This window comes from Parasteatoda tepidariorum, chromosome 8 (genome assembly GCF_982258835.1).
Source record: "Parasteatoda tepidariorum strain Cologne lab strain chromosome 8, Ptep-v5.0, whole genome shotgun sequence".
NCBI classification, from domain to species: Eukaryota; Metazoa; Arthropoda; class Arachnida; order Araneae; family Theridiidae; genus Parasteatoda; species Parasteatoda tepidariorum.
Genome location: NC_141762.1, coordinates 110,408,002 through 110,428,880, shown reverse-complemented (window position 1 = coordinate 110,428,880; position 20,879 = coordinate 110,408,002). Strand labels below are relative to the sequence as shown.

The following is a 20,879-nucleotide window of genomic DNA, read 5'->3' as shown; positions in this document are numbered from 1 at the left end:
GCTAAAGCGAAATGACTAACGTTCGCATGCCTAATCTGACGTTGAGGTTAAAGCAAAAACGTTTTTTAATTATTGTTATGTCAGACAAAGTGAAAACTATTTGTGTTTCATTAATGAAAAAAGTGGTTTTTTAATATTTTAAATAGACTAGTACTTTCCAATTTAAATCAAATTCTACAGATTTGTATAAAAATTTTGACAAATTAAAACTATTAAATTTAGATAACAAAAATATACTTTTTCTAACAGTTGACGCAGTGCATTGCTCATTTATTCCGAGATTGTTCTAAAAAAGGACGCGATTTGTAGTGTGAAATTTTTAATATATTTTTTGAAGTAGGAAGCATAAATTTTTTCGCTGAGTTTTAGTAAATCAACGTGATCATACAGAAAATGAAATCTTGTCCATTAATTAAATGCAGCAATAATAATAAATTAAGTGCATTTTCTAAAGACTGCTCGCTTTTGCTCGTCAAACCCTGGAACTTCTTACAAAGTTCATATGAGATTGCTGGACGATTTGGAACGTATTACGTATAAAGTAGGAATCATTAAAAACAATGGAGTGGGTTCATGTTTGTTCGTAAAACTAACTCAAGTTCTGAATTGAATTGTTCGGAAGGAATTAAAAAATGTAAGCAAATTAAGACGCATTGTTAGTTTATTGACAAAAGACATGTAATTCTGCTGCTAATAGCTTTAGTGAACTAAGCAGGGGTATCCGTCCCCTGCTCTCCGACCCTTGCGGATTGCTTCGCTTACTGTCTCTACATTGATCTTGCTTAATACTTCAGCTTTTACTCTCTAATATATTATATATTTATTATATTAGTAGATCCACCCCTACTCGCTTTCCAAACATCCCCCGGATTGCCCACAAAGCAACAAAATATTAAAGTAGATTAATATTTTCTCGTTAAAGTAAGAAACTTAACAATATCATATCTGCAGAGCCGCAGTGGCTCAGGGGATAAAGCATTCAACTTCCAATGAGGTAAACAGAGTTCAAATTCCAGCAATGGTTTTTCGATACGAATTCCGCACCCGGCTCGCACCGACCACTGTTGACGTAAAATATCCTAGTCAGCCTAAACGTGGGTGGTTATCGAGGTTTTCCTCTCCATGTAACGCAAATACGAGTCAGTTTAATTAAAAAGTCCTTCACGGAGGCTAATATCTCCCAGTACTTGATCCAGGAGTTCCCTTGTCTTCTGGATTGGGTTCAAAATCACAAGGTGTTGAACAGTGGTAGTTGTAAACCCAAAAAATTGGGTCGGCTGTTTAACGACGGTCTGCCTCTATATATTGATTAAGATTCTTTGTAGCGGTAACAAAATTATATTATCTCCGCACACAGTTAGTATTTCAATATCTTTTTCAATTATTTTGTAAGCAATGGTGGAAAAAATTAATTTTGTTAAATTATGAGAAAATATTAAAGTAGACATTTTATTAATACTCTAGATACAAAAAAAAATGTTCCTCAAAAATAAGGAGATTCAATAATAGATGATCCGAAATTCATTAGAAATTTAAGCAAAGTTAAGACTTCTTTTTCGGCAAAATATACCTCCGCTAGCTATCGCTTGCTAAACCCCAGAATTAAATGCTTTTGCAGTTCATTTCAGATCGCTTGGTTATTGTTAAGTTCTTACACTTTATTTTAATAATAGTTGATGGAATGCTCTTTCTCAAGAGTGCTGGCAACCAGAATTCGTCTAATATAAACTGCTCACACCTAAGCGTCGCTCCTAAATTAAGATTATTATTATTATAGATTAAAAGTAGTACGCCCTTTCTTAAAAATCATTAACCCATCAAAAAGTTAATAACTCTTTAATAACTCTTCTTCTCGTTAAATAATCTGCAGCGATACATGAAATTAAAAGCATATTTTCGTACTTTATGTGCTTATAACTTTTTGGTGTTCAATAATTACAGCCTGAAATACTTATTAATAAAATACTTATCAAAGACGAATCACTAGGGAGGAAGGTGAGATGACTTAAAGATTTATATTAAGATCGGTCGTTACCAAACACCCTATATATTCTAGGGCAATTTAAAGAAATAATAAAACTGCTTAATTTCATGCTAATATATTTTTGCTTTGAAATAGTAATAAGATGAATCATTAAATCAAGGGCTAATAAAACGACCTTTTCAAGATCGCGTCAACATTTGGTAATTAGTTGCCAACATTTGGTGTTTACTGTTAGGGTAATAAAAATTGCGCATCGATAAATCAAGGTCCAATCAAACGACCTTTTAGCTTTCTATAACACGTTTAGCAATTAGTTACTCTTTTTATGAACAATGTGTAACAAATATCATATGAATTACGATATTCAGGGTTAAAATCATGACAAATTAAAGTATCGCAAAATATAATTCAAAAAAAATACGCCCTCTTATTAAAATTTTATTTTTATCCATATTGTACAATAATGATTCGTTCAACCAAAAGTTTTTTTTCTGAAATAAACTTGCTCAACTTTCTACTGTATATCGCATATGAACCCGTTTTAGTGAGGTTAATATAACAGAACTCGGTGAAAATGACTAAGAAAAATTTGTTTTCTTAATAATAATTGCTTTAGAGTTAAAATATTATTTTTATTATGAAATTACTGTTAACGTAATTTCTAATGAGTATATTATTTTTTAATCTTTAACACATTGTTGAACTTTCGTGTAATAATAAAGGGTGTATACATTTTTGACGTCTTGTCAAAAATGAAGTTAGAAAAAACATACAAATTTAGGGACGTCAATTAAAAATAGAAAAGCGAGAAAAAAAATAGAAATGGTATCGAAACCTGGAAAATCATTAACTAGGAAATAGAGACTATTGACATGAAGACTTGTTTGATTGCTGAAAAAATTGAAAAGCGGCTTATTCATAGAAACACCATAGAATTTAATCTGTTTTTCAAACAAATTTTTTTGTTTTGAATTTTCCGTTCCTCGGTATTAGATTTGTCAGTAGATTCGAGAGTATTTTTCCGATTTTGATGACGTTTTTGTTTTTTACATGCATAAATACTAATTTGAGGCCGCTAATGTGTATGCTTATTGCCCTCGTTTTTAACAAGGAGTTTAGAAGTATAAATTAAGGGCAGTATCATACTATTTTGATCATTTAAATCCGTGACAACGGTAAACAAGTATGTGAATGTTTCGAATATGCCATAGTTTTCGTAAAATCTTTAAAATAATTTCTAAATCTTAATAATTTTCAAATCTTTATAATTTAATGTTTGCATTTATTATCAAATAATAAAAAAATGAATATGCATAATGGGTTTAAATTTAGCACTAATCAAAACTAGTAAAACCGCAATGGTCAGTGGTTAAGTCTGTCAAAGTGAAGAACCGGGATTCAATCCCTAGTGGCGGCGTGAAACATACCCAGCTTCAGATGGATGAGTACCAGTTTGTCTACGAAGTAAAGGTGGCCTATGCCCTATCCTAACCACATAGCCATAATCATGCCGTTGGTAACGAAATTGTGAAGCTTTAGCATCTATGTTGCGGGAATGCTTTTTTTAAACCAGCATTAGTTAATAAAAATAAAAGCTGAAGTAATAATTTAAGACTACTATTAAAATTAACATGTATAGTATGAAAATATAATTTTTTTCCTTCTTACATTAAAGTCGTAGAGAAATCTATTAATTTAATAAAAATATGAAAAGAGTTTATTTAATTTAAAAGTCTAGATATAGTTCCTAAATATTGATCTATAATTATGTATACAAGTTTTTCAAGCATTCCAATTAAAATATACATTGTTCTGCAATCACCACTCTTAACATAAAAATTTTGAAACCTTGCCAAAAATGATGTAATTTACGCACATCGAATCTATAACGTGCCATTGGCAATAAAATTTTTTAAAGTCCGGCTTATTTCAAACACGTTTCCAATAATTTCTGTTGATTAGAATAATAAAGAAGAAAAGAAGTGGGTAAAGGATTGTCTCTAATAGAATTACAATTTCAAGACAGGAGAAAATCGTTATTTTTTTGAGTTAATCATCCCCTCAGGCAGCATCAGATATCCTCTTCTATTAAGGACATTTATTAAATTTTTTAATAAAAAAATAAAACATATTCATTTAAATATGTGGTGGTTGGTTGTGTTCAGGACAGGGGCGGATCCAGGAATTTTTCCTGGGAGGGGGGTCATAGACTCAGATTCCTCAGATCCCCCAGACTCAGATAATTTTAAAAAAATATTATTTTTGAGAAAATAAACTAGGGTTTTTAATACTAGTCTTCTCATTTATTTTTTTCATAATGAACAATACATAACTATGACGAATTTCGTTTTAATCTTTTGGATTATGATTCTTGAGACAGTCAAGAACATAATTAGATGGGGGGGGGGGAATCGATTTTTCCGACCTTCCTAGGTGCGTATGCCCCTTTAAATAATTTTTAAAATATTTTATTTCCTTTTACGATTTAGTTGAGTCGCCGCAAATATTTTTAAAAAAATTATATTGAGCTCTAAAGATGCCCCATTGTTGGAGACTTCCTGCCTTCCATTAGAAAAATCCTAGCATCACCCTCTATTTTAATTATTATTTTTCTTACTGTATTCTAAATGCATGACTTTTGTTTAGAGATCGCTGAAATAGATCTTTAAAATATATTGCCACATAGATCTTCAATATGAAATATATTGCCTAAAATGCAAATATATATTGATTTAAAAGTTAGCAGAATAGAATTAGCTTTTAACTGCTTATCAGAATAACTATTATAGTAAAAACTATGTATACGACAGGGTGCTTAGCTTTTTTAAGAAGTACTCTTTTTCGATTGTCGTTTTTTAAAAGCCCTTAAAGGTGCTTTTTTCATGGGGTATTTTTAAAGTGCTTAATTTTTCCCCTTTTTCAAAATTAGTTTTTTTCCTTTACTATGTTGATTTTCATTTCGAATTATACAAAAAGACACAGTTCACATTGTTCTATACAACGTTTTCACAATTAATTCAACCCCTATCTATTTTGGCGTATTGTCAGTCCGTAGCGAATGAAAACGCCATTCGTTTTACATGATTCAAAATTTTATGATTTTGGACAATTGTCAAAAACAATGCAAAAAGTTTTTTTTTTTTTTTGACATGACGGTTAAAACAAGATAAAACCGCCAATTGTCAAAACCTTTTCAGCTCTGCCTGATTATGATATTTTTTAAAGTGCTTAAAAATATTTTTTGAGAGCTCGAAAAGTTCTTAAAAGGTGCTTATTTTTTGTTGAATAATTTGGCTACTGAGCCTGTCTAAGAATGTGATAAATATGTATTTTTGGTATTGAATTTTATATTGGTATCACATATCCATTGTAGCCAAACTTCAGAACGGTTGCAGCTGTAGTTATACAAATGGTGCCTATGTATAATAAAGTGGCTGTGCGCTAAAAGATGCGATTGCTTACAACAGCACCACCTGGTGAAATATTGCAGTGTTAGCATTCCTATCACGAAAGCGTTACAATAAGGGAGGAAATAATCTATAAAGTGTATTGATTTTAAAAGAATATACACTTTGTAAACATCAACGCATTAAAAAAAGAAAATGCATATTTATGTTTCACACTTTAAACAATGGGACGTAATGAGACGATCTAGGGGAAAATGTCTAGTTAACTAACAGACGCATTTATTTCTAATGAATAACGCAAAAAGAAGTTTTAGACATCGAAAATAAAGGTTTGTCGCAAAATTGAGCGTTTATTTTTGAAAGTGGTAGGTCCATTTGAAGCTAAAGAACCTGTTGTTTATTTATTCTCTTACGATTTTAATAATCACAGCTGCGTTTTGATGTTTCATCAAATTATAGTGTTAAAAACATCATCCAAATAGATTAATCTTTATCAAAGACTAACCCTTAGAAAATGGAGAGAAAAAAATAATTTGAAAAAATGGACTTATTCCGCTTTTAAAAATAATGACACATTTATTTTTCTGTTTGAAAATAACTATAATGTAATAAATCTAATAAATAATAATATAGAAAATGTTATTCATTGTTTTAAAAGTTCTTTACTTACTTACTTATCCTCTACGTGCCTTGGGCACTTAAGGCCTCTAGCATATCCCTACAACGCCTCCTGTCTTTAGCAATAGATCTTGCTTCCTCCCAGCCAGATATTCCACATTCTTTTAATTCGCCCCAAAACATGCACTGGATGGTAAGTCTGGGTCTTCCTCTTGTTCTCTTACCATCAGGGGCCCATGTAAGCGCAACAGATGAAATTTTTTCTTTGGGCATTCTAAGGATATGTCCGAGCCAGCTTCATCTTCTTTTAAAAGTTCTTTGTTAGCATTAAATTCAACAAGGTATGTATTTGTGTTAAATCAATCTAAGACTTTTTAATTCAATTTTATCTCCAATATCTCATTTCGTTTTTGAGATAGAAATGTTAACTCCAAGTTTTTTCAGCATTTAGATATAGAGCTTTGCACATTACCTCTTTGTTATGTATAGTCACTTTACAATACATAGACACCACTTTTGCTTCAGTAAGTACCTTGCATATTACTTAAAATTAATTAAATATTATATTTTAACAGAATGTAAATTTCATTTAACACTTAAAACTGTTTAGCATACCAAATTAGCATTAGAAATTGTAAAACAATCTTCAACTATATTATCATTACTTTTTTTAGGAGAGTCCCACATCCTTATATAATTCAGTCAGCAATCCAGGTAGTATCAATGATTTCACATTGTATTCAACACCATCTTTGCCAAATATATCATTGGGGACACCTCCTGTACCTACATCTGCTGTAAGTTTATTTTGGAACTGTTATAGGAAAATATATTTTGTTCTAAAAAAATACTTAGAATTTTATCTTTCTCTTGCTTGCGAATTATTTATTTCTCCTATGTTAAAAATGCTACCGGAAAAAAAATTTCCCTTTTTGTTTGACATTTTAAACTGAATGCTTTTATAAATATCTTATGAAATCTAGCTTCAGTCACAATTTTGAAAGTTCTTGTGTTTTAGAAGAATAAATCGATAATTAAAAGTATGAAGCATTTTTTTAACATTGAATTATTATATATTACCAAGTTTTACTTTGGCACAAATTTTACTTTTTGAATGCTTGAATACACAACTTTTAAGTGAAGGAATTTCAAGCTTTTGATATTTAAAAATTCTCAATATACGAAGTTTTCCATGATCCTCTTAATAAGCATTTTTAGAATTGCTTTCCTAAAATGAAGTTCAAAAAATTGCATACATTACCGGATGCTAATTAATATATAAACTAGAAATAAAAACACTATATAACAAATCACTATTGAGAGCATTGAAACCTGTTTGATTGCCAGAGGAAACAGTGGATTTGAAAAAAAAGTTTTTCGGCCTGCTTTCTTCAGTAGTAATTCGATGATTTCAATTTTTGCAACATCCTTTGCATTTGTAGACATAAATAATTATGCCTCTTAAATAAATTGGGGCTCATATTTTTAATGTAATGCTTCCTTCAAATATCTGTGACGTGCATTCTAGTACAGGTTACATTTATTATGTCAAAATGATATCTTATTGTTTAAGCGTTTAGAAATGAAATGAAATAATCAATGATTCTTATTAGAATTTATGTTGCAATCCTTATTCTTCTTTTATTCTTGGAAATTCTGAGCAAGTGAAGCAACTTCTCCTAAAAAAGAAATTATCTAAATCTTAAATTTCTTTGACTGACTTTTATATAGAAATGCCATTTTTAATGCATCGAAAAATGAACGGAAAAATAATATACACCAATACTTATAGCGTACCCTCTAAGTTCTTTAGGTGCTAAGTTGTAAACACCCTCATTACTTGACCCTTTGCTTACGGTAAACTACGTTGTACCATCGCATGTGGTCCACATGTTGTACCAGCGGTAAGCAAAGGGTTAAAGAGGTCAAGAGTACACAGTGCTTGTTCACTTCTGTAAAACTCTCACTTTAGGCATATGTATCTTCGGCTAAGGGCAATACAATGGTGAATTAAATTTTAAGTTAATTTAAATAATTAGCTTTCTTTCAATTTTATTTTAAAGCAACTTCTCTTTTTATCATATTCTATACTGAATCTTGAATATTTTTTATCGACTCTACAGGAAATTGGTAAAAGTGCTGTACCAGCTGGTTCTGAAGTACAGGAAAGAGATATTTCCACCATAAGACTAGGAATGCCTCTTGCATCAAATGTCTTACAGTCTTTAACATATTACCCAGCATTACCGGGTATACTCTCTAATTCTTAAAAATCTAGTTGTCCAAGTAGCAATTATTCATGCAATTTTTCTTAAACGTAATAAATTTTTAATTTTATGTCAAATTGAAAAGATATCAGCTTCAAACTATTGCTTTGTTTTACAATAACTTTGATTCTTTGTTAACATAAAGGCAAAAATACTTCGTTGAAATCGATATATAGTATATGTTTAAATTATAATAAATATATTAATGTACGTGAAAATTTCTATATTTCTTTTAATTTTTTTTGTTGAATTTAATCTGTTTATAATTCTCGCATAAATAAAAATACATTAATAAATTTAATTTATTATTTATAAATGCTTTAATATACAGCATGTTACAAAATGTGACTCACAAATTCATAGGGGTGATATTAGATATGAAAAGGATAAAAACGTAACGCAGAACAAGGGATTACCAGCCACGTTAAGAGGGAAATGGGATTTTACAGTCTACAACGACATAAAAACGATTCTCGAATGTACATGGAGATGACACCTATGCACAAGCCAGATTACACAGGTAAGTTTGTATAATCACTGGATTAAATATAACTTAGTTCATGGTTCATAGCGTTTTTAAAAAGACCTTAAAAGTGCTTATTTTCGTTTTTTAAAAGCCCTTACTTAATTTTCACTTTTCGAAAATGAGATTTTTTTTACCTTGCCGAGTTTCGCTGTGTATCATGCAAAAGTGTGGTTTTCACGTTGTTCTATTCAGCGTTTTCACAATTAACTCAACCACAATCCATTTCCCATAACGTATAATAGCGCCAAACATGTTTGATGAAATACTTGGGACTGACTACTGAGTTGGGTTTGATGAGATTCTTGCACTCCCAAATGCAACTCAGCTGCAAGATATTCTCAATTTCAGGCTTTATTTTACGCCCTCTGAAAAGTTCTTTGTCAGTAACTAGTAATTTTATCATGATCATATAAAGTCTTTGAAATTTATTTTGCATTTTGTTAATGTAATAGTGCTTAAACTTTTTTTGAATGCTTAAAAAGTACTTTAAAGGTGCTTATTTTTTGTTGAGATATTTTAATGAACTGGAATGTATTTCAATCTGTTAGTTTCATAAGTTTATTAAACAATCTACCTCAATTTCAATTCTAGAACCATTCAAAGACCTCTTGGGAGAACACGGTCAGCTCCACTACCTCTTGATCATCCAATTATACAATCACAAGCCATACTTTTATCACCTCAACAAAATGAACAATATGCTCGAGAAAAGAGACTCTGTGAGCAGCAGCAACATAATCTACTCAAACAAGTAAGAGGTCTTCTGATTGATTTAATTTGCAACTTCAAGAATTAAAATATTTTTTGTCTAAAACTTTTGTACATTCCGTATCAGTTTTTTTTATTTTTAGTTCCAAAATAAATACTTTTGGAACTTTTTAAAATTGATCTTCTTTTTCTAAGTAGGATCTAACTTGAATTTATAAAATATATACTAATATTAACAGGTTATGGAATATCAAGAAAGAAAAAAAAATGCTTTTGATGCTTTTCTTTTCTTCAAAATAGTTAAATTTTTAAGAGTGAAGTTTTTATGTCGTTATCCCTCTCTAAATAAAGAAATCATTTCTAAATTATTTCTGTTCCAAACTTAGATTGGTCATCCGTCCTCATCACGCTGTTGCTATTCAGTCTCAATTACACAATATTTCTCTGTATACACTCAACTGCTAATTACAACGCAGGAGCTATGTATGATCTTAATGTAACTGTCATGGCCAGCGATCAAAATCCAGTGAACTTAATACAGCTCTCCAGTCTATACACAAAACAGCAATGAATCAACTAGTGGAATTGTTCATCGATTCTATCACAGATAAAATTCTGAAGGGGTAATGTAGTGTGTCTACCACTACAATTATTTAATTCCAGTTCACTAGTATATAAGACATGTTAACTCAATTCTATGTTGGGACACCTTTTCATGGATGAAAGTTGACATTGTCGATAACATTTGTCTTTATGTAGTATATATATAGATAAAAATGTTATAATGATTTAAAATTATACTCCATACAGAACACATTGGTATATAAAGAATGGGAATATTTTGTATGTAATCTGTCACCTCAATTACAATTTCCAAGGGGTCAAATGATTTTGAACTTGCACTTCGTTTTCAAAAAAATGTAGAGGTTGGTTACGAGCGATACCCTTTGAGTTGGTCCCCCTTTCTCCTTTTTTTTCAGTTTCTTGTGGGCCACTACTTGTTGAAAATTGTCAAGACTTGGCGATTTTTCTTCCATTGATCACGATACAGAAATCTTTCCCAAAAAATTATTGATAAATACTCTAGATGCAAAACCTCCTGCTTTTAATACAAAGCATGAAGAATGCATCTGCTGTAATAAAAAATTTTGTAAAAAGCTTAGTAATGAGAGCATATTCCTATTGAAGCTAATTGATATGTTTAATTCATAATTTTTCCGGTTTCACAACTAGATGACTCCAATGTTTCTATTATTTAACTTCATGAATTGAAAACAAATAAAAAAAAATTTTATAATTAAAGAAATACATACTTCAATATATGTGTGTAAAAAAAAACTGACTTTAGTTGATCATTTATAGGTATCTACATCAGGCATCAATTTGGGAAAGCCTCTGTCTCGAACCTCTTGTTGCTCTTAGTCCGATTGGAAGTCGTCAGGAAACGCAAGCTCCTTCTCCTCATCAGGTGCAAACCTCTTTCTTCAAAGAATAACTTTATAAAAATTATATTAAAAACATTCTGGCTACTGCAGAGTAATACTTAAAAGAAAGAAAAACAAGCTATTGAAATCAGATAAATTATTAACAAATTAGATCAAGGATGGATTAAAATTATAAAAAACCTTGGTTATTTAAGATTGAAGCTGAAAGCTGGTTATTAATGAAGGGCAAGTACATTCCAGTAACTCTATTTAAACTGGCTTTTGATGATTTTAATCCCTCCTTCATTCTGATTGACTTTGTAAATGATTTGATTACAAATTTGTTTTTAATCATTTAAGTATTTATTTGCGACGCCTTATTGTTTAATAGTTTGAGCTCTGTTTTTTTTTTAAAAATACCAAATTTAACTTTTTAACAGGTGTTGTGTACGACAGTTTAATGTTAAAACATCACTGTGTTTGTGGTAGCAGTGCTCATCATCCTGAACATGGTGGTCGCCTACAAAGTATATGGGCAAGGTTACAGGAAACCAGTCTTCTTAATAGATGCGAGGTAAGAGGCAATTTCGAATATTAAACAAATCTCATTTATATAAAACAAATAAATACATAATTTTTATTTTTGTCCATTAACATTTTCATAATCTTACAATGCCACATTTTCGTAATTATGCAATTATTTAATGATTCGATGTAAAATTAAATGGTGCAACAAAAACAGATAACCAAATCCCGTGGCTCAAAATAGTCAAAAGATCTCAACTTAATTTTTTGTCATGTTCACAATATTTGCATTTATTTTCATTTGGTGTTCTTAATAGCCTTTGTCTATACTAAACAAATCTTATCATTGCCAAAAATACAAAAGTAAACTCATTGGATATCTAATCAATCAAATTAGCTAAAGAGAAAATTCTAGTGTAGATAAAAATATAAGAAAAGTCTTACCTAAGGAGAATCCACAAATATTAGGAGGTAATATATTAAGAAAGACAAAATGTTCTGTGATAGAACTCAAATAGACTGAGTGTCATAAAAAGTAGATTCCTATGAACAAAATACTAGTCATATTTAAAAAATTGCCTTTATTGAAGAGTTTTGTATTTGGATATTTTGTATTACATTCTAATTATTACAGTTAGCCACATTTTAATTCCTCAAAAGTATCCTTTTAACTTAGAATATAGAAATAAATAGAAAAGTATTAACAAACGTATGCCATTTTTGGGAGGGGGAAATGTAATGATTCATTTTATATATATATATATACATATATTTTAATGCTTCCGTAAACAGTTGCACTTTTGCAAGATGCTGAAGAGCTTAAGCTTTTTTAGCAACTTCGATGAAAAATATGCTAAAGCATTCTTGAACGAAATTTGATACCTATATTTTAAAATATGTTATTTTTATATCTCTAAAATTTTATATCTCGCTATATGATACTTAAACTGTAATGTTAATTTCTTTTAATTATAAGCTAATTATTAAATTACTGCAATGACCAGTCATTTTATAAATAACATTTTCCTTTGCCTAAATGAAATGGAATTGTTGAGGTATGTAATCATATAAATTTTTAATTATTTCAAAAAAGGATGTTATTATGATTTAAAGAAGACTGGAATGAAAGATCATTAGAACTACAGAGGTTATAAGTTTAACAAGCTTACATTAAAAGAATTCAATCACATTGTAAATTTACGAAAGTAGGCAAAATATAGGCAATTACATGTAATTAAATTTCTGTAATACTTAATGACATATATTCTAATTGGAAATATTTTATGTTATAAAATAAATTCATATTCATTCTCAATGTTTAAAAACTTTTAAATGAAAGCTTTTTATTTTATTCTTTCCAGAGAGTCAGATCCAGGAAAGCAACACCTAGAAGAAATCCAGTCTTGTCATAGGTATGCTTTGAAAAAACTTTTAATGTGCATTCTTATAACTTATATTAAATCCTAAATTTACAATTTATTAAAATATTACATTTTATTTTTATTTGCTTGTTTAGTGAATCATATACTCTCTTATTTGGGGCCAATCCTTTGAATCGACCGAAACTTGATTCCAGCAAACTAGGTATTAAAATGGTTTTTGTTTTAATAACAGTTTTATGATTATTCATTCATACAAAGGTTGAAAAAATTTTTTACGTTATATTAAAACTAGATTACAATATATGGTGAAACTAAACAGTTTATTGTTGTAAATACTTTTTTTAACAGTTTTTAAATTTCACCGAGATATACATTAAGTTTAAATTTTAAAATAAAAATTAACCAAATCATCCAATTCTTTTGTCTGTTTCAAGCAATTTCTTGTTCATATTTAACTTTAATTAACTTAACGAGATAAAAAATTGAATGAAAGATGAAACTTAATTATTTAAGCACTGTTTTACTTCTCTAATAACATTCTGTATCGGCAAACTATATGAGTTTAAAATATAAATCTTTTCTTTTTTTAATAAAGAACTACTTAACTTCTAACTGCATTGAAATATATTTCTCAGTTTAAATAGGTATTAAATTAAAGATTTTTAATTTAAGAAACTGAATAATATAATTATTTTATTTAATTAAAATTATTGTTTGTAACCCCTTTAATTTAAAATGGAAATTTTAAAAAAAAATTTAAAATCTAATTTTAATGTAATTTGAAACTTTTCTTTTACTTCAAATGACTTTTATAAGTTTATAATTTAATGATAATAGTAATTAAAAATAAAAGTTTAATATTTAATCAATTGCAGCTGATCTTCCAATGAAGAATTTTGTGATGTTCCCTTGTGGTGGCATTGGTGTAGATTCTGACACAACTTGAAATGATCTACGCACAGCAAGTCCTGCAAGAATGGCTACTGGATGTGTTGTTGAATTGGCCATGAAAGTAGCAACAGATGAAATAGAGGTATTATTAATATCTATATTTTAATGCTTGATAGTTATGCAATACAATGATAAGCTTATTATCAATCATCATACAGAAAAATGTTACTATATAAGTAACCTTGAAAAATTTTTGCTTTTCTACATCTTTTAAATCAACAAATTAATTTGTTCATGACTTCTATAAGAATAATTTTGTTTTTCTTACATTGATTCTTTGCATATTTAATTTCGTTTTCCTTCAAACATTACTTTTTTCCAAGACTAAAGTTTTTAGGGATACTTTAAGTCACTAAAGGGCAAAGCTTACTGAGGAGTTGAAGACTTTAGCAATAAAATGCAGTAACACAAATAATTTCATCATTACATATTTTAACTAAGGGGAAAAAGCACCAAACCGTTGGTTAAAGCAGTTTGGGGAAAAAGAGTAACAGATTTAACGGTGACAGCACTTTTTAAATGAAATACTTATTTCGATATTTTAAAATAATTTATATAAGAAGCTTCGAAGATCAATTGATGTTTTTCCAAGTATATTTTTTGTTTAGTCTTTTTTACAAGATTTGTACATAAATCTACAAATAGTCTACTTTTTTTTCAATAAAATATTTTATTTATTTGTAGAATGGTTTTGCTATCGTCCGCCCTCCTGGACATCATGCGGAACATCAACAAGCAATGTAAGTTTTTCCTTGAATGCTTTTTATTGAAATATATATGCATATCGTATAATAATAATGTATAAATATATAAATACATAAAATATATAAAAACATATAAAACATATAAAAATATATAAAACATAAATATATAAATTTATAAAAAATATAATAATATATAAATTACAATAAAAATATATTTTAACAGAAATAAATTGCATTTATCTTTAACCAAAATCAATTGTATTTATCTTTAACCAAAATGCATTTATATGCATTATGCATAATGCATTATGCATTTATATGCAGATATCTAATTAACCTGTTGCAATATTACAGTCATCACACTAACAAAGATAATTTATCGTGGTACAAATTTTCTATACAATAAAATAACCTTTAATATTTATAATTATTTTAAAATTATTGTCTATTATTCATGTCTATTATTGTCTATTATTATTCATGAAAGTATCAGAAAGAGTACCAGAGAGAGAGAAAAGTATCAGAGTGATAAAAAAAAAGTTATGCCATGCATGAAAAATCAAGAGTTTGGTCTCTAACGTAAAAACAAATGCTATTAAAATAAAGGGATAATTCATAAATTAAAATTATAAAGGGAATATAATTTGAATTTAAGTGGGAATAAATAAATTAGGGGGATTAGGGTAAGAGAGCAATTCTCATTTTCACATGGAGCCTTCTATTCAAGACAGGAAAAACAGTGGGATTGTTTCATGAAAAGAATTTTTTACAGAAATGTTTCTCAAACTTTCTAGGAAATAAAAAAAAGGCAATTTCATACAAGACTATGACTTCAACTAGAAATATAGTAATTGTCAAGAAATTCTAGATACTGGTGGACTTTTTAAAAATAGCTTATATTAATCTTGAAATACTTTACTTTGTAAATAGTTTTGAGAGTTCATCATGTTTTGGTTCATGCACTTTTTTTATCCAGTATGTAACTACAGAAATAATTTTTAAATTTAGCAAAAGTGATTAATGCCCTCATAAAAAGTTCAAAAATGTATTGCAATATTTTAATTAGTTTATCAATCTATTTTCAATGTTTTACTAAATTTAAATATACTCAAAACTGTCTAGGATATATTTGTGGAAATTGTTTTAATATTTACTTTCACAAAGCTAAAGCATTTTTAAAAAAGCTATAGCCTAGTTATAGCCTTTTTAAAAAATAAATAAATAACAGTAAATAAGACATTTTCATTTACATTGCCCTTCAAAATTTTTAATATATTTCTATATTATTAAAGCAGAATGAAACTTCTCTATAAACTAAGATTAAATTTTTACACCAACATTCTTTAATATTACAGGGGTTACTGCTTCTTTAATTCTGTGGCAATTGCAGCGAAACAGCTAAGAGAAAAGCTGAAGCTTGAGAAGATACTCATTCTTGATTGGGTAAGATTTGTTTGTTAAACTAATGTTTTAGAAAAATATCTTTGTTGTGCTTATTTTAACAAGAAAAGTGAAACATCCAGGAAAGATCACCTCTATCTAGCGACCGCATCTATTTATGACCACTTTTGGGAATCTGAAATTATCGACAGTTTATTCAAGCTGCTCATCATTCAGCGATAAACTTTATTGGTTTTTATAACATATGAGTTTACATAACATATGAGTAAAGCCCGAATTTTGATGAGATCGGCATTTTTTTTATTTTTCTTTACATTTTTATTTTACTTTATAACCGTCGTTGAACAGCTGACCCAAGTTTGCGTTTGCGACTACTGATGTTCAATTCCGTAGCCTTAAAGTTTTGAACCCAATCCGGAAACTAAGGGAACTTCTGGCTCAAGTATTGGGTGAAATGTGTCGTCGCGGAGGACTTTTTGATAGAACTAACCCGCATTTGCGTTACATGGAGAGGAAAACCATGAACACCTCCCACGGTTAACTTAACGGGTAGGGGACTCAAATCCATGATTCGTCTACCACTGATGATTTTTCACGTCAGCACTGTGGCCGGAGTTCGTATCAACCGGCCATCACTGGGAATCGGAAGCGGTTCACCTCATTGGAAGGCGAACTCTCTATCCCCTGAGCTTCCATGACTCTTTCGAAAAGTAATGTTATTAATGACATTTTTACCACGATTATTGCATTGGATATTGGATATATTGAGCGAAGTATTGATCGAAATCAAGTATTGAGCGAAATTTGCCTTCGTAGAGGACATTTTGAGGGAACTAACCCGCATTTGCATTACATGGCCAGGAAAGCCACAAAAACATCCCACGGTTAGCCAGACGCGAGCGACCACTGAGAATATTTTAAGCCAGCACTGTGGTTGGCGCAAGCTGGACCCGAAACTTGTATCGACCTACCATCGCTGAGATTCGAACCCAGTTTACCTCATTAGAAGGCGAACGCTCTATCCCCTGAGCTATCACGAGCCATGTTTTGCGTTTTTAGACACTTCTGCTAGTTCAGTGCATTTTTTGAAGTTTATTTTCACATTATTACTAGCTCATTTTTACAACATTCACTCTTTTTAAGACCTGTAGACAGTTCTAGTTGCAAATAGTTTAGTGCCTTTATTTATTTACAGTTTGTACAGAAGTACGGTGTGTTTAAAAAAAAATGAAAATGTTTGTTTCTAAATTCGATTTTACAGTGCATCATAATAGTTAACTTTTCTTTCGTTATTTTTGAATTAGTGAAAAATGCATCTCATTTCACTTTAATATAAATGTTTGAATACAATTGAAATTTTAAGCTAGATGTATTTCAGATTTAATTCTTGTATTTAACTCTTGTACAAGGCAGAGATGCCAACTTGCTCCGGACAGCAAATATATAATTTAAAGTGGTAGTTTATCAATTGTGATTCTTGGTTTAATAAATTCAATTTAGTTGATTTTTATCCACCACTATTTATAAATAATTCGTAGGCTTATATAACTCACCAAGTTATAGTACTTATGTCATGCTATACCTTTTAAAAAGCAATCAAAAATAGTCAAATATTTTCAAAATTAACTTTGTAATTATTTACCGTTTTTTTAAAATTATTTTGGCGTGTCCGGAGCAGTTGGCATCTCTGACAAGGGATTTTTTAAGTAGGAAAAACTAACTCAAATTTTAAAATTCTAATATTTATATGGGTCTGCCTACCACTTTACTACTTTCGTGAGTAGTTTGTTGGCACTTCTACGTTAAATCATCAGAAAAAAATTGCATCCCTAAAAAACGAAAAAATTTTCCTAAAAAGCACAAGTTCTATCTAATTTCTAACAATAAAAACCACAAGTTTGAATTTTGACTCCATATTTATAGTCTTTTTAATACATCGTTAATCCATACGTTAAACTATTAAAAAAACTGTAAGTAACAATTTTATGGCAAGTGTTAGCTAATATTTGACCTAGAAACTTCAAGTCTGAGTTTTGCCTCGAAACGTTGAACCCTTGTAGACGATTATTAACCTTAAGAAACTCGTTAACCAGGAAGAAAATTGCAACCAAAGTAAAAATCACGGCTAAAATAGCTTTTTCTTAACTTTAAAAAGTAACTAATATTTTGCAACGAAATTTAAGATTTTATCCTGCAATGTTTGCTCCTACGAGGACACTTTCAAAAAAGCTTTTTTGCGCGCTAAAAATTCATTTTCGCCAACTTGACTTTTTGAGTTGACTTAACAGTTTGAGGGCTGTGTTCTCAAATATGCTAATTAATTATTGCAGACGATATTTTAAGTTACAAAATCAGACATAAAAATGCACTTTCTCTGAAATAAAATACCTTTTTTTAACGGATTCGTATTATAGCCGCAGCCCAGGAAATATGGTCCTGATAGTTTGGTCAGGAGAGCGACCCAAATTTTGGACCCTTTAATGTTAATTTCACTTTTTGTATATTTCGCATGTCTCAAAAACTTTTTAAGCGATTTTAAAAAAATTTGCTCACAAATATAAAATTCGTTTTTCCAAGGATAATTCCTAGTAAAATATAAATGTTGGTAAATTTTTAATGTTTTATTTTTCAACTTTACTTATTAATAGTCGGAAATTGAATTGTAAGGTATGCAATTTTTACATCATTTTAAAGGTTGTAATTTTACATGTCAAAACATTTGGGCGAAATCGGGGCTGAATATAGTTCCTGAGAAATCAAATTATAAATATTGGTCTCCTTTTAAACTATTTCGATTTCTCAAGAACTATTTTACCAATTTCTTTTAAATTTTGTATTTTGCTTTGCAAAATTACGTATGATATTATGTATCTAACTATTTAGAATCTTTTCAACTATCATTTAATAAAATAATAAAAAATATCAAATATTTAAAAAAATTAAAAATAATAAAAATATTTTTATTTTGGGTGTCAAAAACGCGAATCCGTTGAAAAAAAGGTATGTTTATTCGGAGAAAGCGCGTTTTTATGTCTGATTTCGTAACTTAAAATATTGTCTGCTCTAATTAGTATATTCGAGGTCACCTTCTCTAAAATTGTGTTTGGGTCCTTGACCGTGAAGATCCGATCATTGTGTCAAAAGTTATTCAAAGTAGTCCGTTTTTTTCCAGCAACCCTACTGGATTTTTAGGGAAGACTACTGGAATTCGCGTGATTCTCTCGCTCTCCCGAATAAATTAAAATTTTCTCGTTTTTTTTTTGTTTTTTTTTTTTTTATTTTTTTTTACGTTTACTGAAATATTCCTATGTTTAGGGAAATATTTAAAAAAAATCCCTATAAAAGGAAAAATAGTATTTCATTGGATCTGAATAAGGCTGATTGAATCCAATATTATTAAATTGCTTTTGTTTGTAAAATTAACAACAATTCGCCAATATGGTAGGGTCATTCTTTTTTACTATTGAAGTGTAATTCAGAATTTGTCCACTAGAAAACAGAACCGATTTTCACGCAATCCAGCGTCTTTCATTTTTCCTTACATTTTTACATTATTTTTATTTCCTTACATTTGAAATGGTTGAGTTTTTTTATAACCGTCATTGAACTGCCGAACTAATTTTTGGGTTTATGACTACTGATGTTCAACTACGTGGCCTTGCAATTTTGAACCAAATCCGGAAGACGAGGGAACTCCTGGATTAAGTGTAGGGAGAAAATTGCCTTCGTGAAGGACTTTTTGATGGAACTAACCCACATTTACGTTACAAGGAGAGGAAGATCACGAGAGCCTTCCACGGTAAGCCTAACGGCAAAGGAACTCTAACCTGTGATCCGTCTACCACTGAGGATATTTTACGTCAGCACTGTTTTCGGTGCAAGCTGGTTGTGGAATTCATATCGACTAGCAGTTGCCGGGATTCGAACCCGGTTCACCTGATTGGAAGGCGAACGCTCTAGCCCTGAGCCATCGCGTCTTAGGGCGTAATATTTAACAAGTTTCTATTTATTATATTTAAGAGTGAAATATTAGTTAGGTATAAAAGTATAGTGTAATACGAATTGTAACGTGAAATGTGCACATTTCTTGGTGTGTTGTATTATTTGGTGGTACTTCAGCAGAGCAGGTTACCGTAACAAAAGAGTTAATATTGCCTTCAAGTTTTGATTCTATTAAAAAACTTATGTGCCCACGATAGATGGAAATCATTAGCCCATTTTAACTTTACAACGCCGAAACAAGTTAGCAAAATTTTAACCTAAAATTCAATTCTGCATTTATGCTTTATTCCATATTCAGGAAATCTTACCTTACCCTCTAAAAAAATAATGCTTAAAAACTTTTAGCCAATTTTTTACTTACAAGCCACAAACTCAAATTTCTCCTTCAAACATTAAGTCATAAAAAAATTAGTAGTCCATTCTCCAAAAAAGGTTACATCCGAAATAAGTATTAGGTATTTTGGTCATAAAGTTGAAGCTTGCCTCCCATTACAAAATAAAATACGGCTATAAAGAGTTTTAGCTTACTTTTGGCTCAGAAAACACATGATATAAATTAATCTTCAAATCTAATAATTTGTCTTTTTGTTTCTGTTCCTTAATAGTTACTCAACCTGACAAAAATATGGCGGGAAAAAGATTAAGATTATTTTCACGCAAGGCAAACCAAAAAATTGAATTTTCCTTTCAGACATTTTCCAGTTTTAGGTAAACGTTTTTAACGTTAAGCTTTAAACATTAGGTAACGCCCACAAAATTTTTGCTTAATTTATCAGCCAAAAATTGAAAAATCAATTCAAAGCATATTAAACCATCTCTTCTGGGTTAACCTCCTCTAATCGCTTCCTCTTCTAGTTCTTGTTTTTTAACGACTAGTGTTTTTTTTTTAAATAAGAAGGTCGTGAATTTATTATTTAATTTTTACTTAATTTTGTGATTCGAAATGCTTATTATATCATTACATTTCCTACTTTTTCCCT

The 20,879-nt window shown here is 29.8% G+C and overlaps 2 protein-coding genes across 8 annotated transcripts in view; both read left to right on the top strand.

Annotated features, from left to right (window-relative positions):
• LOC147806683 (histone deacetylase 9-like) overlaps positions 1-8,795 on the top strand; it is a 32,866-nt gene extending 24,071 nt beyond the window's left edge. The window contains exons 4-6 of one of the 2 annotated variants that reach the window (XM_087149297.1): positions 6,684-6,806; positions 8,133-8,259; positions 8,640-8,795. In XM_087149297.1, the coding sequence (XP_087005423.1) occupies positions 6,684-6,806; positions 8,133-8,259; positions 8,640-8,674 (285 nt within the window). In that variant the 3' untranslated portion in view covers positions 8,675-8,795. The remainder of the gene's footprint in view (positions 1-6,683; positions 6,807-8,132; positions 8,260-8,639) is intronic. The other variant, XM_087149295.1, reaches the window with a different exon arrangement.
• A 642-nt stretch (positions 8,796-9,437) lies between these two features.
• Positions 9,438-20,879, top strand: part of LOC147806682 (histone deacetylase 9-like) — a 37,418-nt gene continuing 25,976 nt past the window's right edge. For 5 of the 6 annotated variants that reach the window (XM_087149298.1, XM_087149302.1, XM_087149299.1 and 2 more), the window contains exons 1-4: positions 12,976-13,043; positions 13,717-13,874; positions 14,477-14,532; positions 15,852-15,939. In XM_087149298.1, the coding sequence (XP_087005424.1) occupies positions 13,818-13,874; positions 14,477-14,532; positions 15,852-15,939 (201 nt within the window). In that variant the 5' untranslated portion in view covers positions 12,976-13,043; positions 13,717-13,817. Of the gene's footprint in view, positions 9,554-10,872; positions 10,979-11,374; positions 11,509-12,820; positions 12,872-12,975; positions 13,044-13,716; positions 13,875-14,476; positions 14,533-15,851; positions 15,940-20,879 lie in introns of those variants that run through there. The other variant, XM_087149303.1, reaches the window with a different exon arrangement.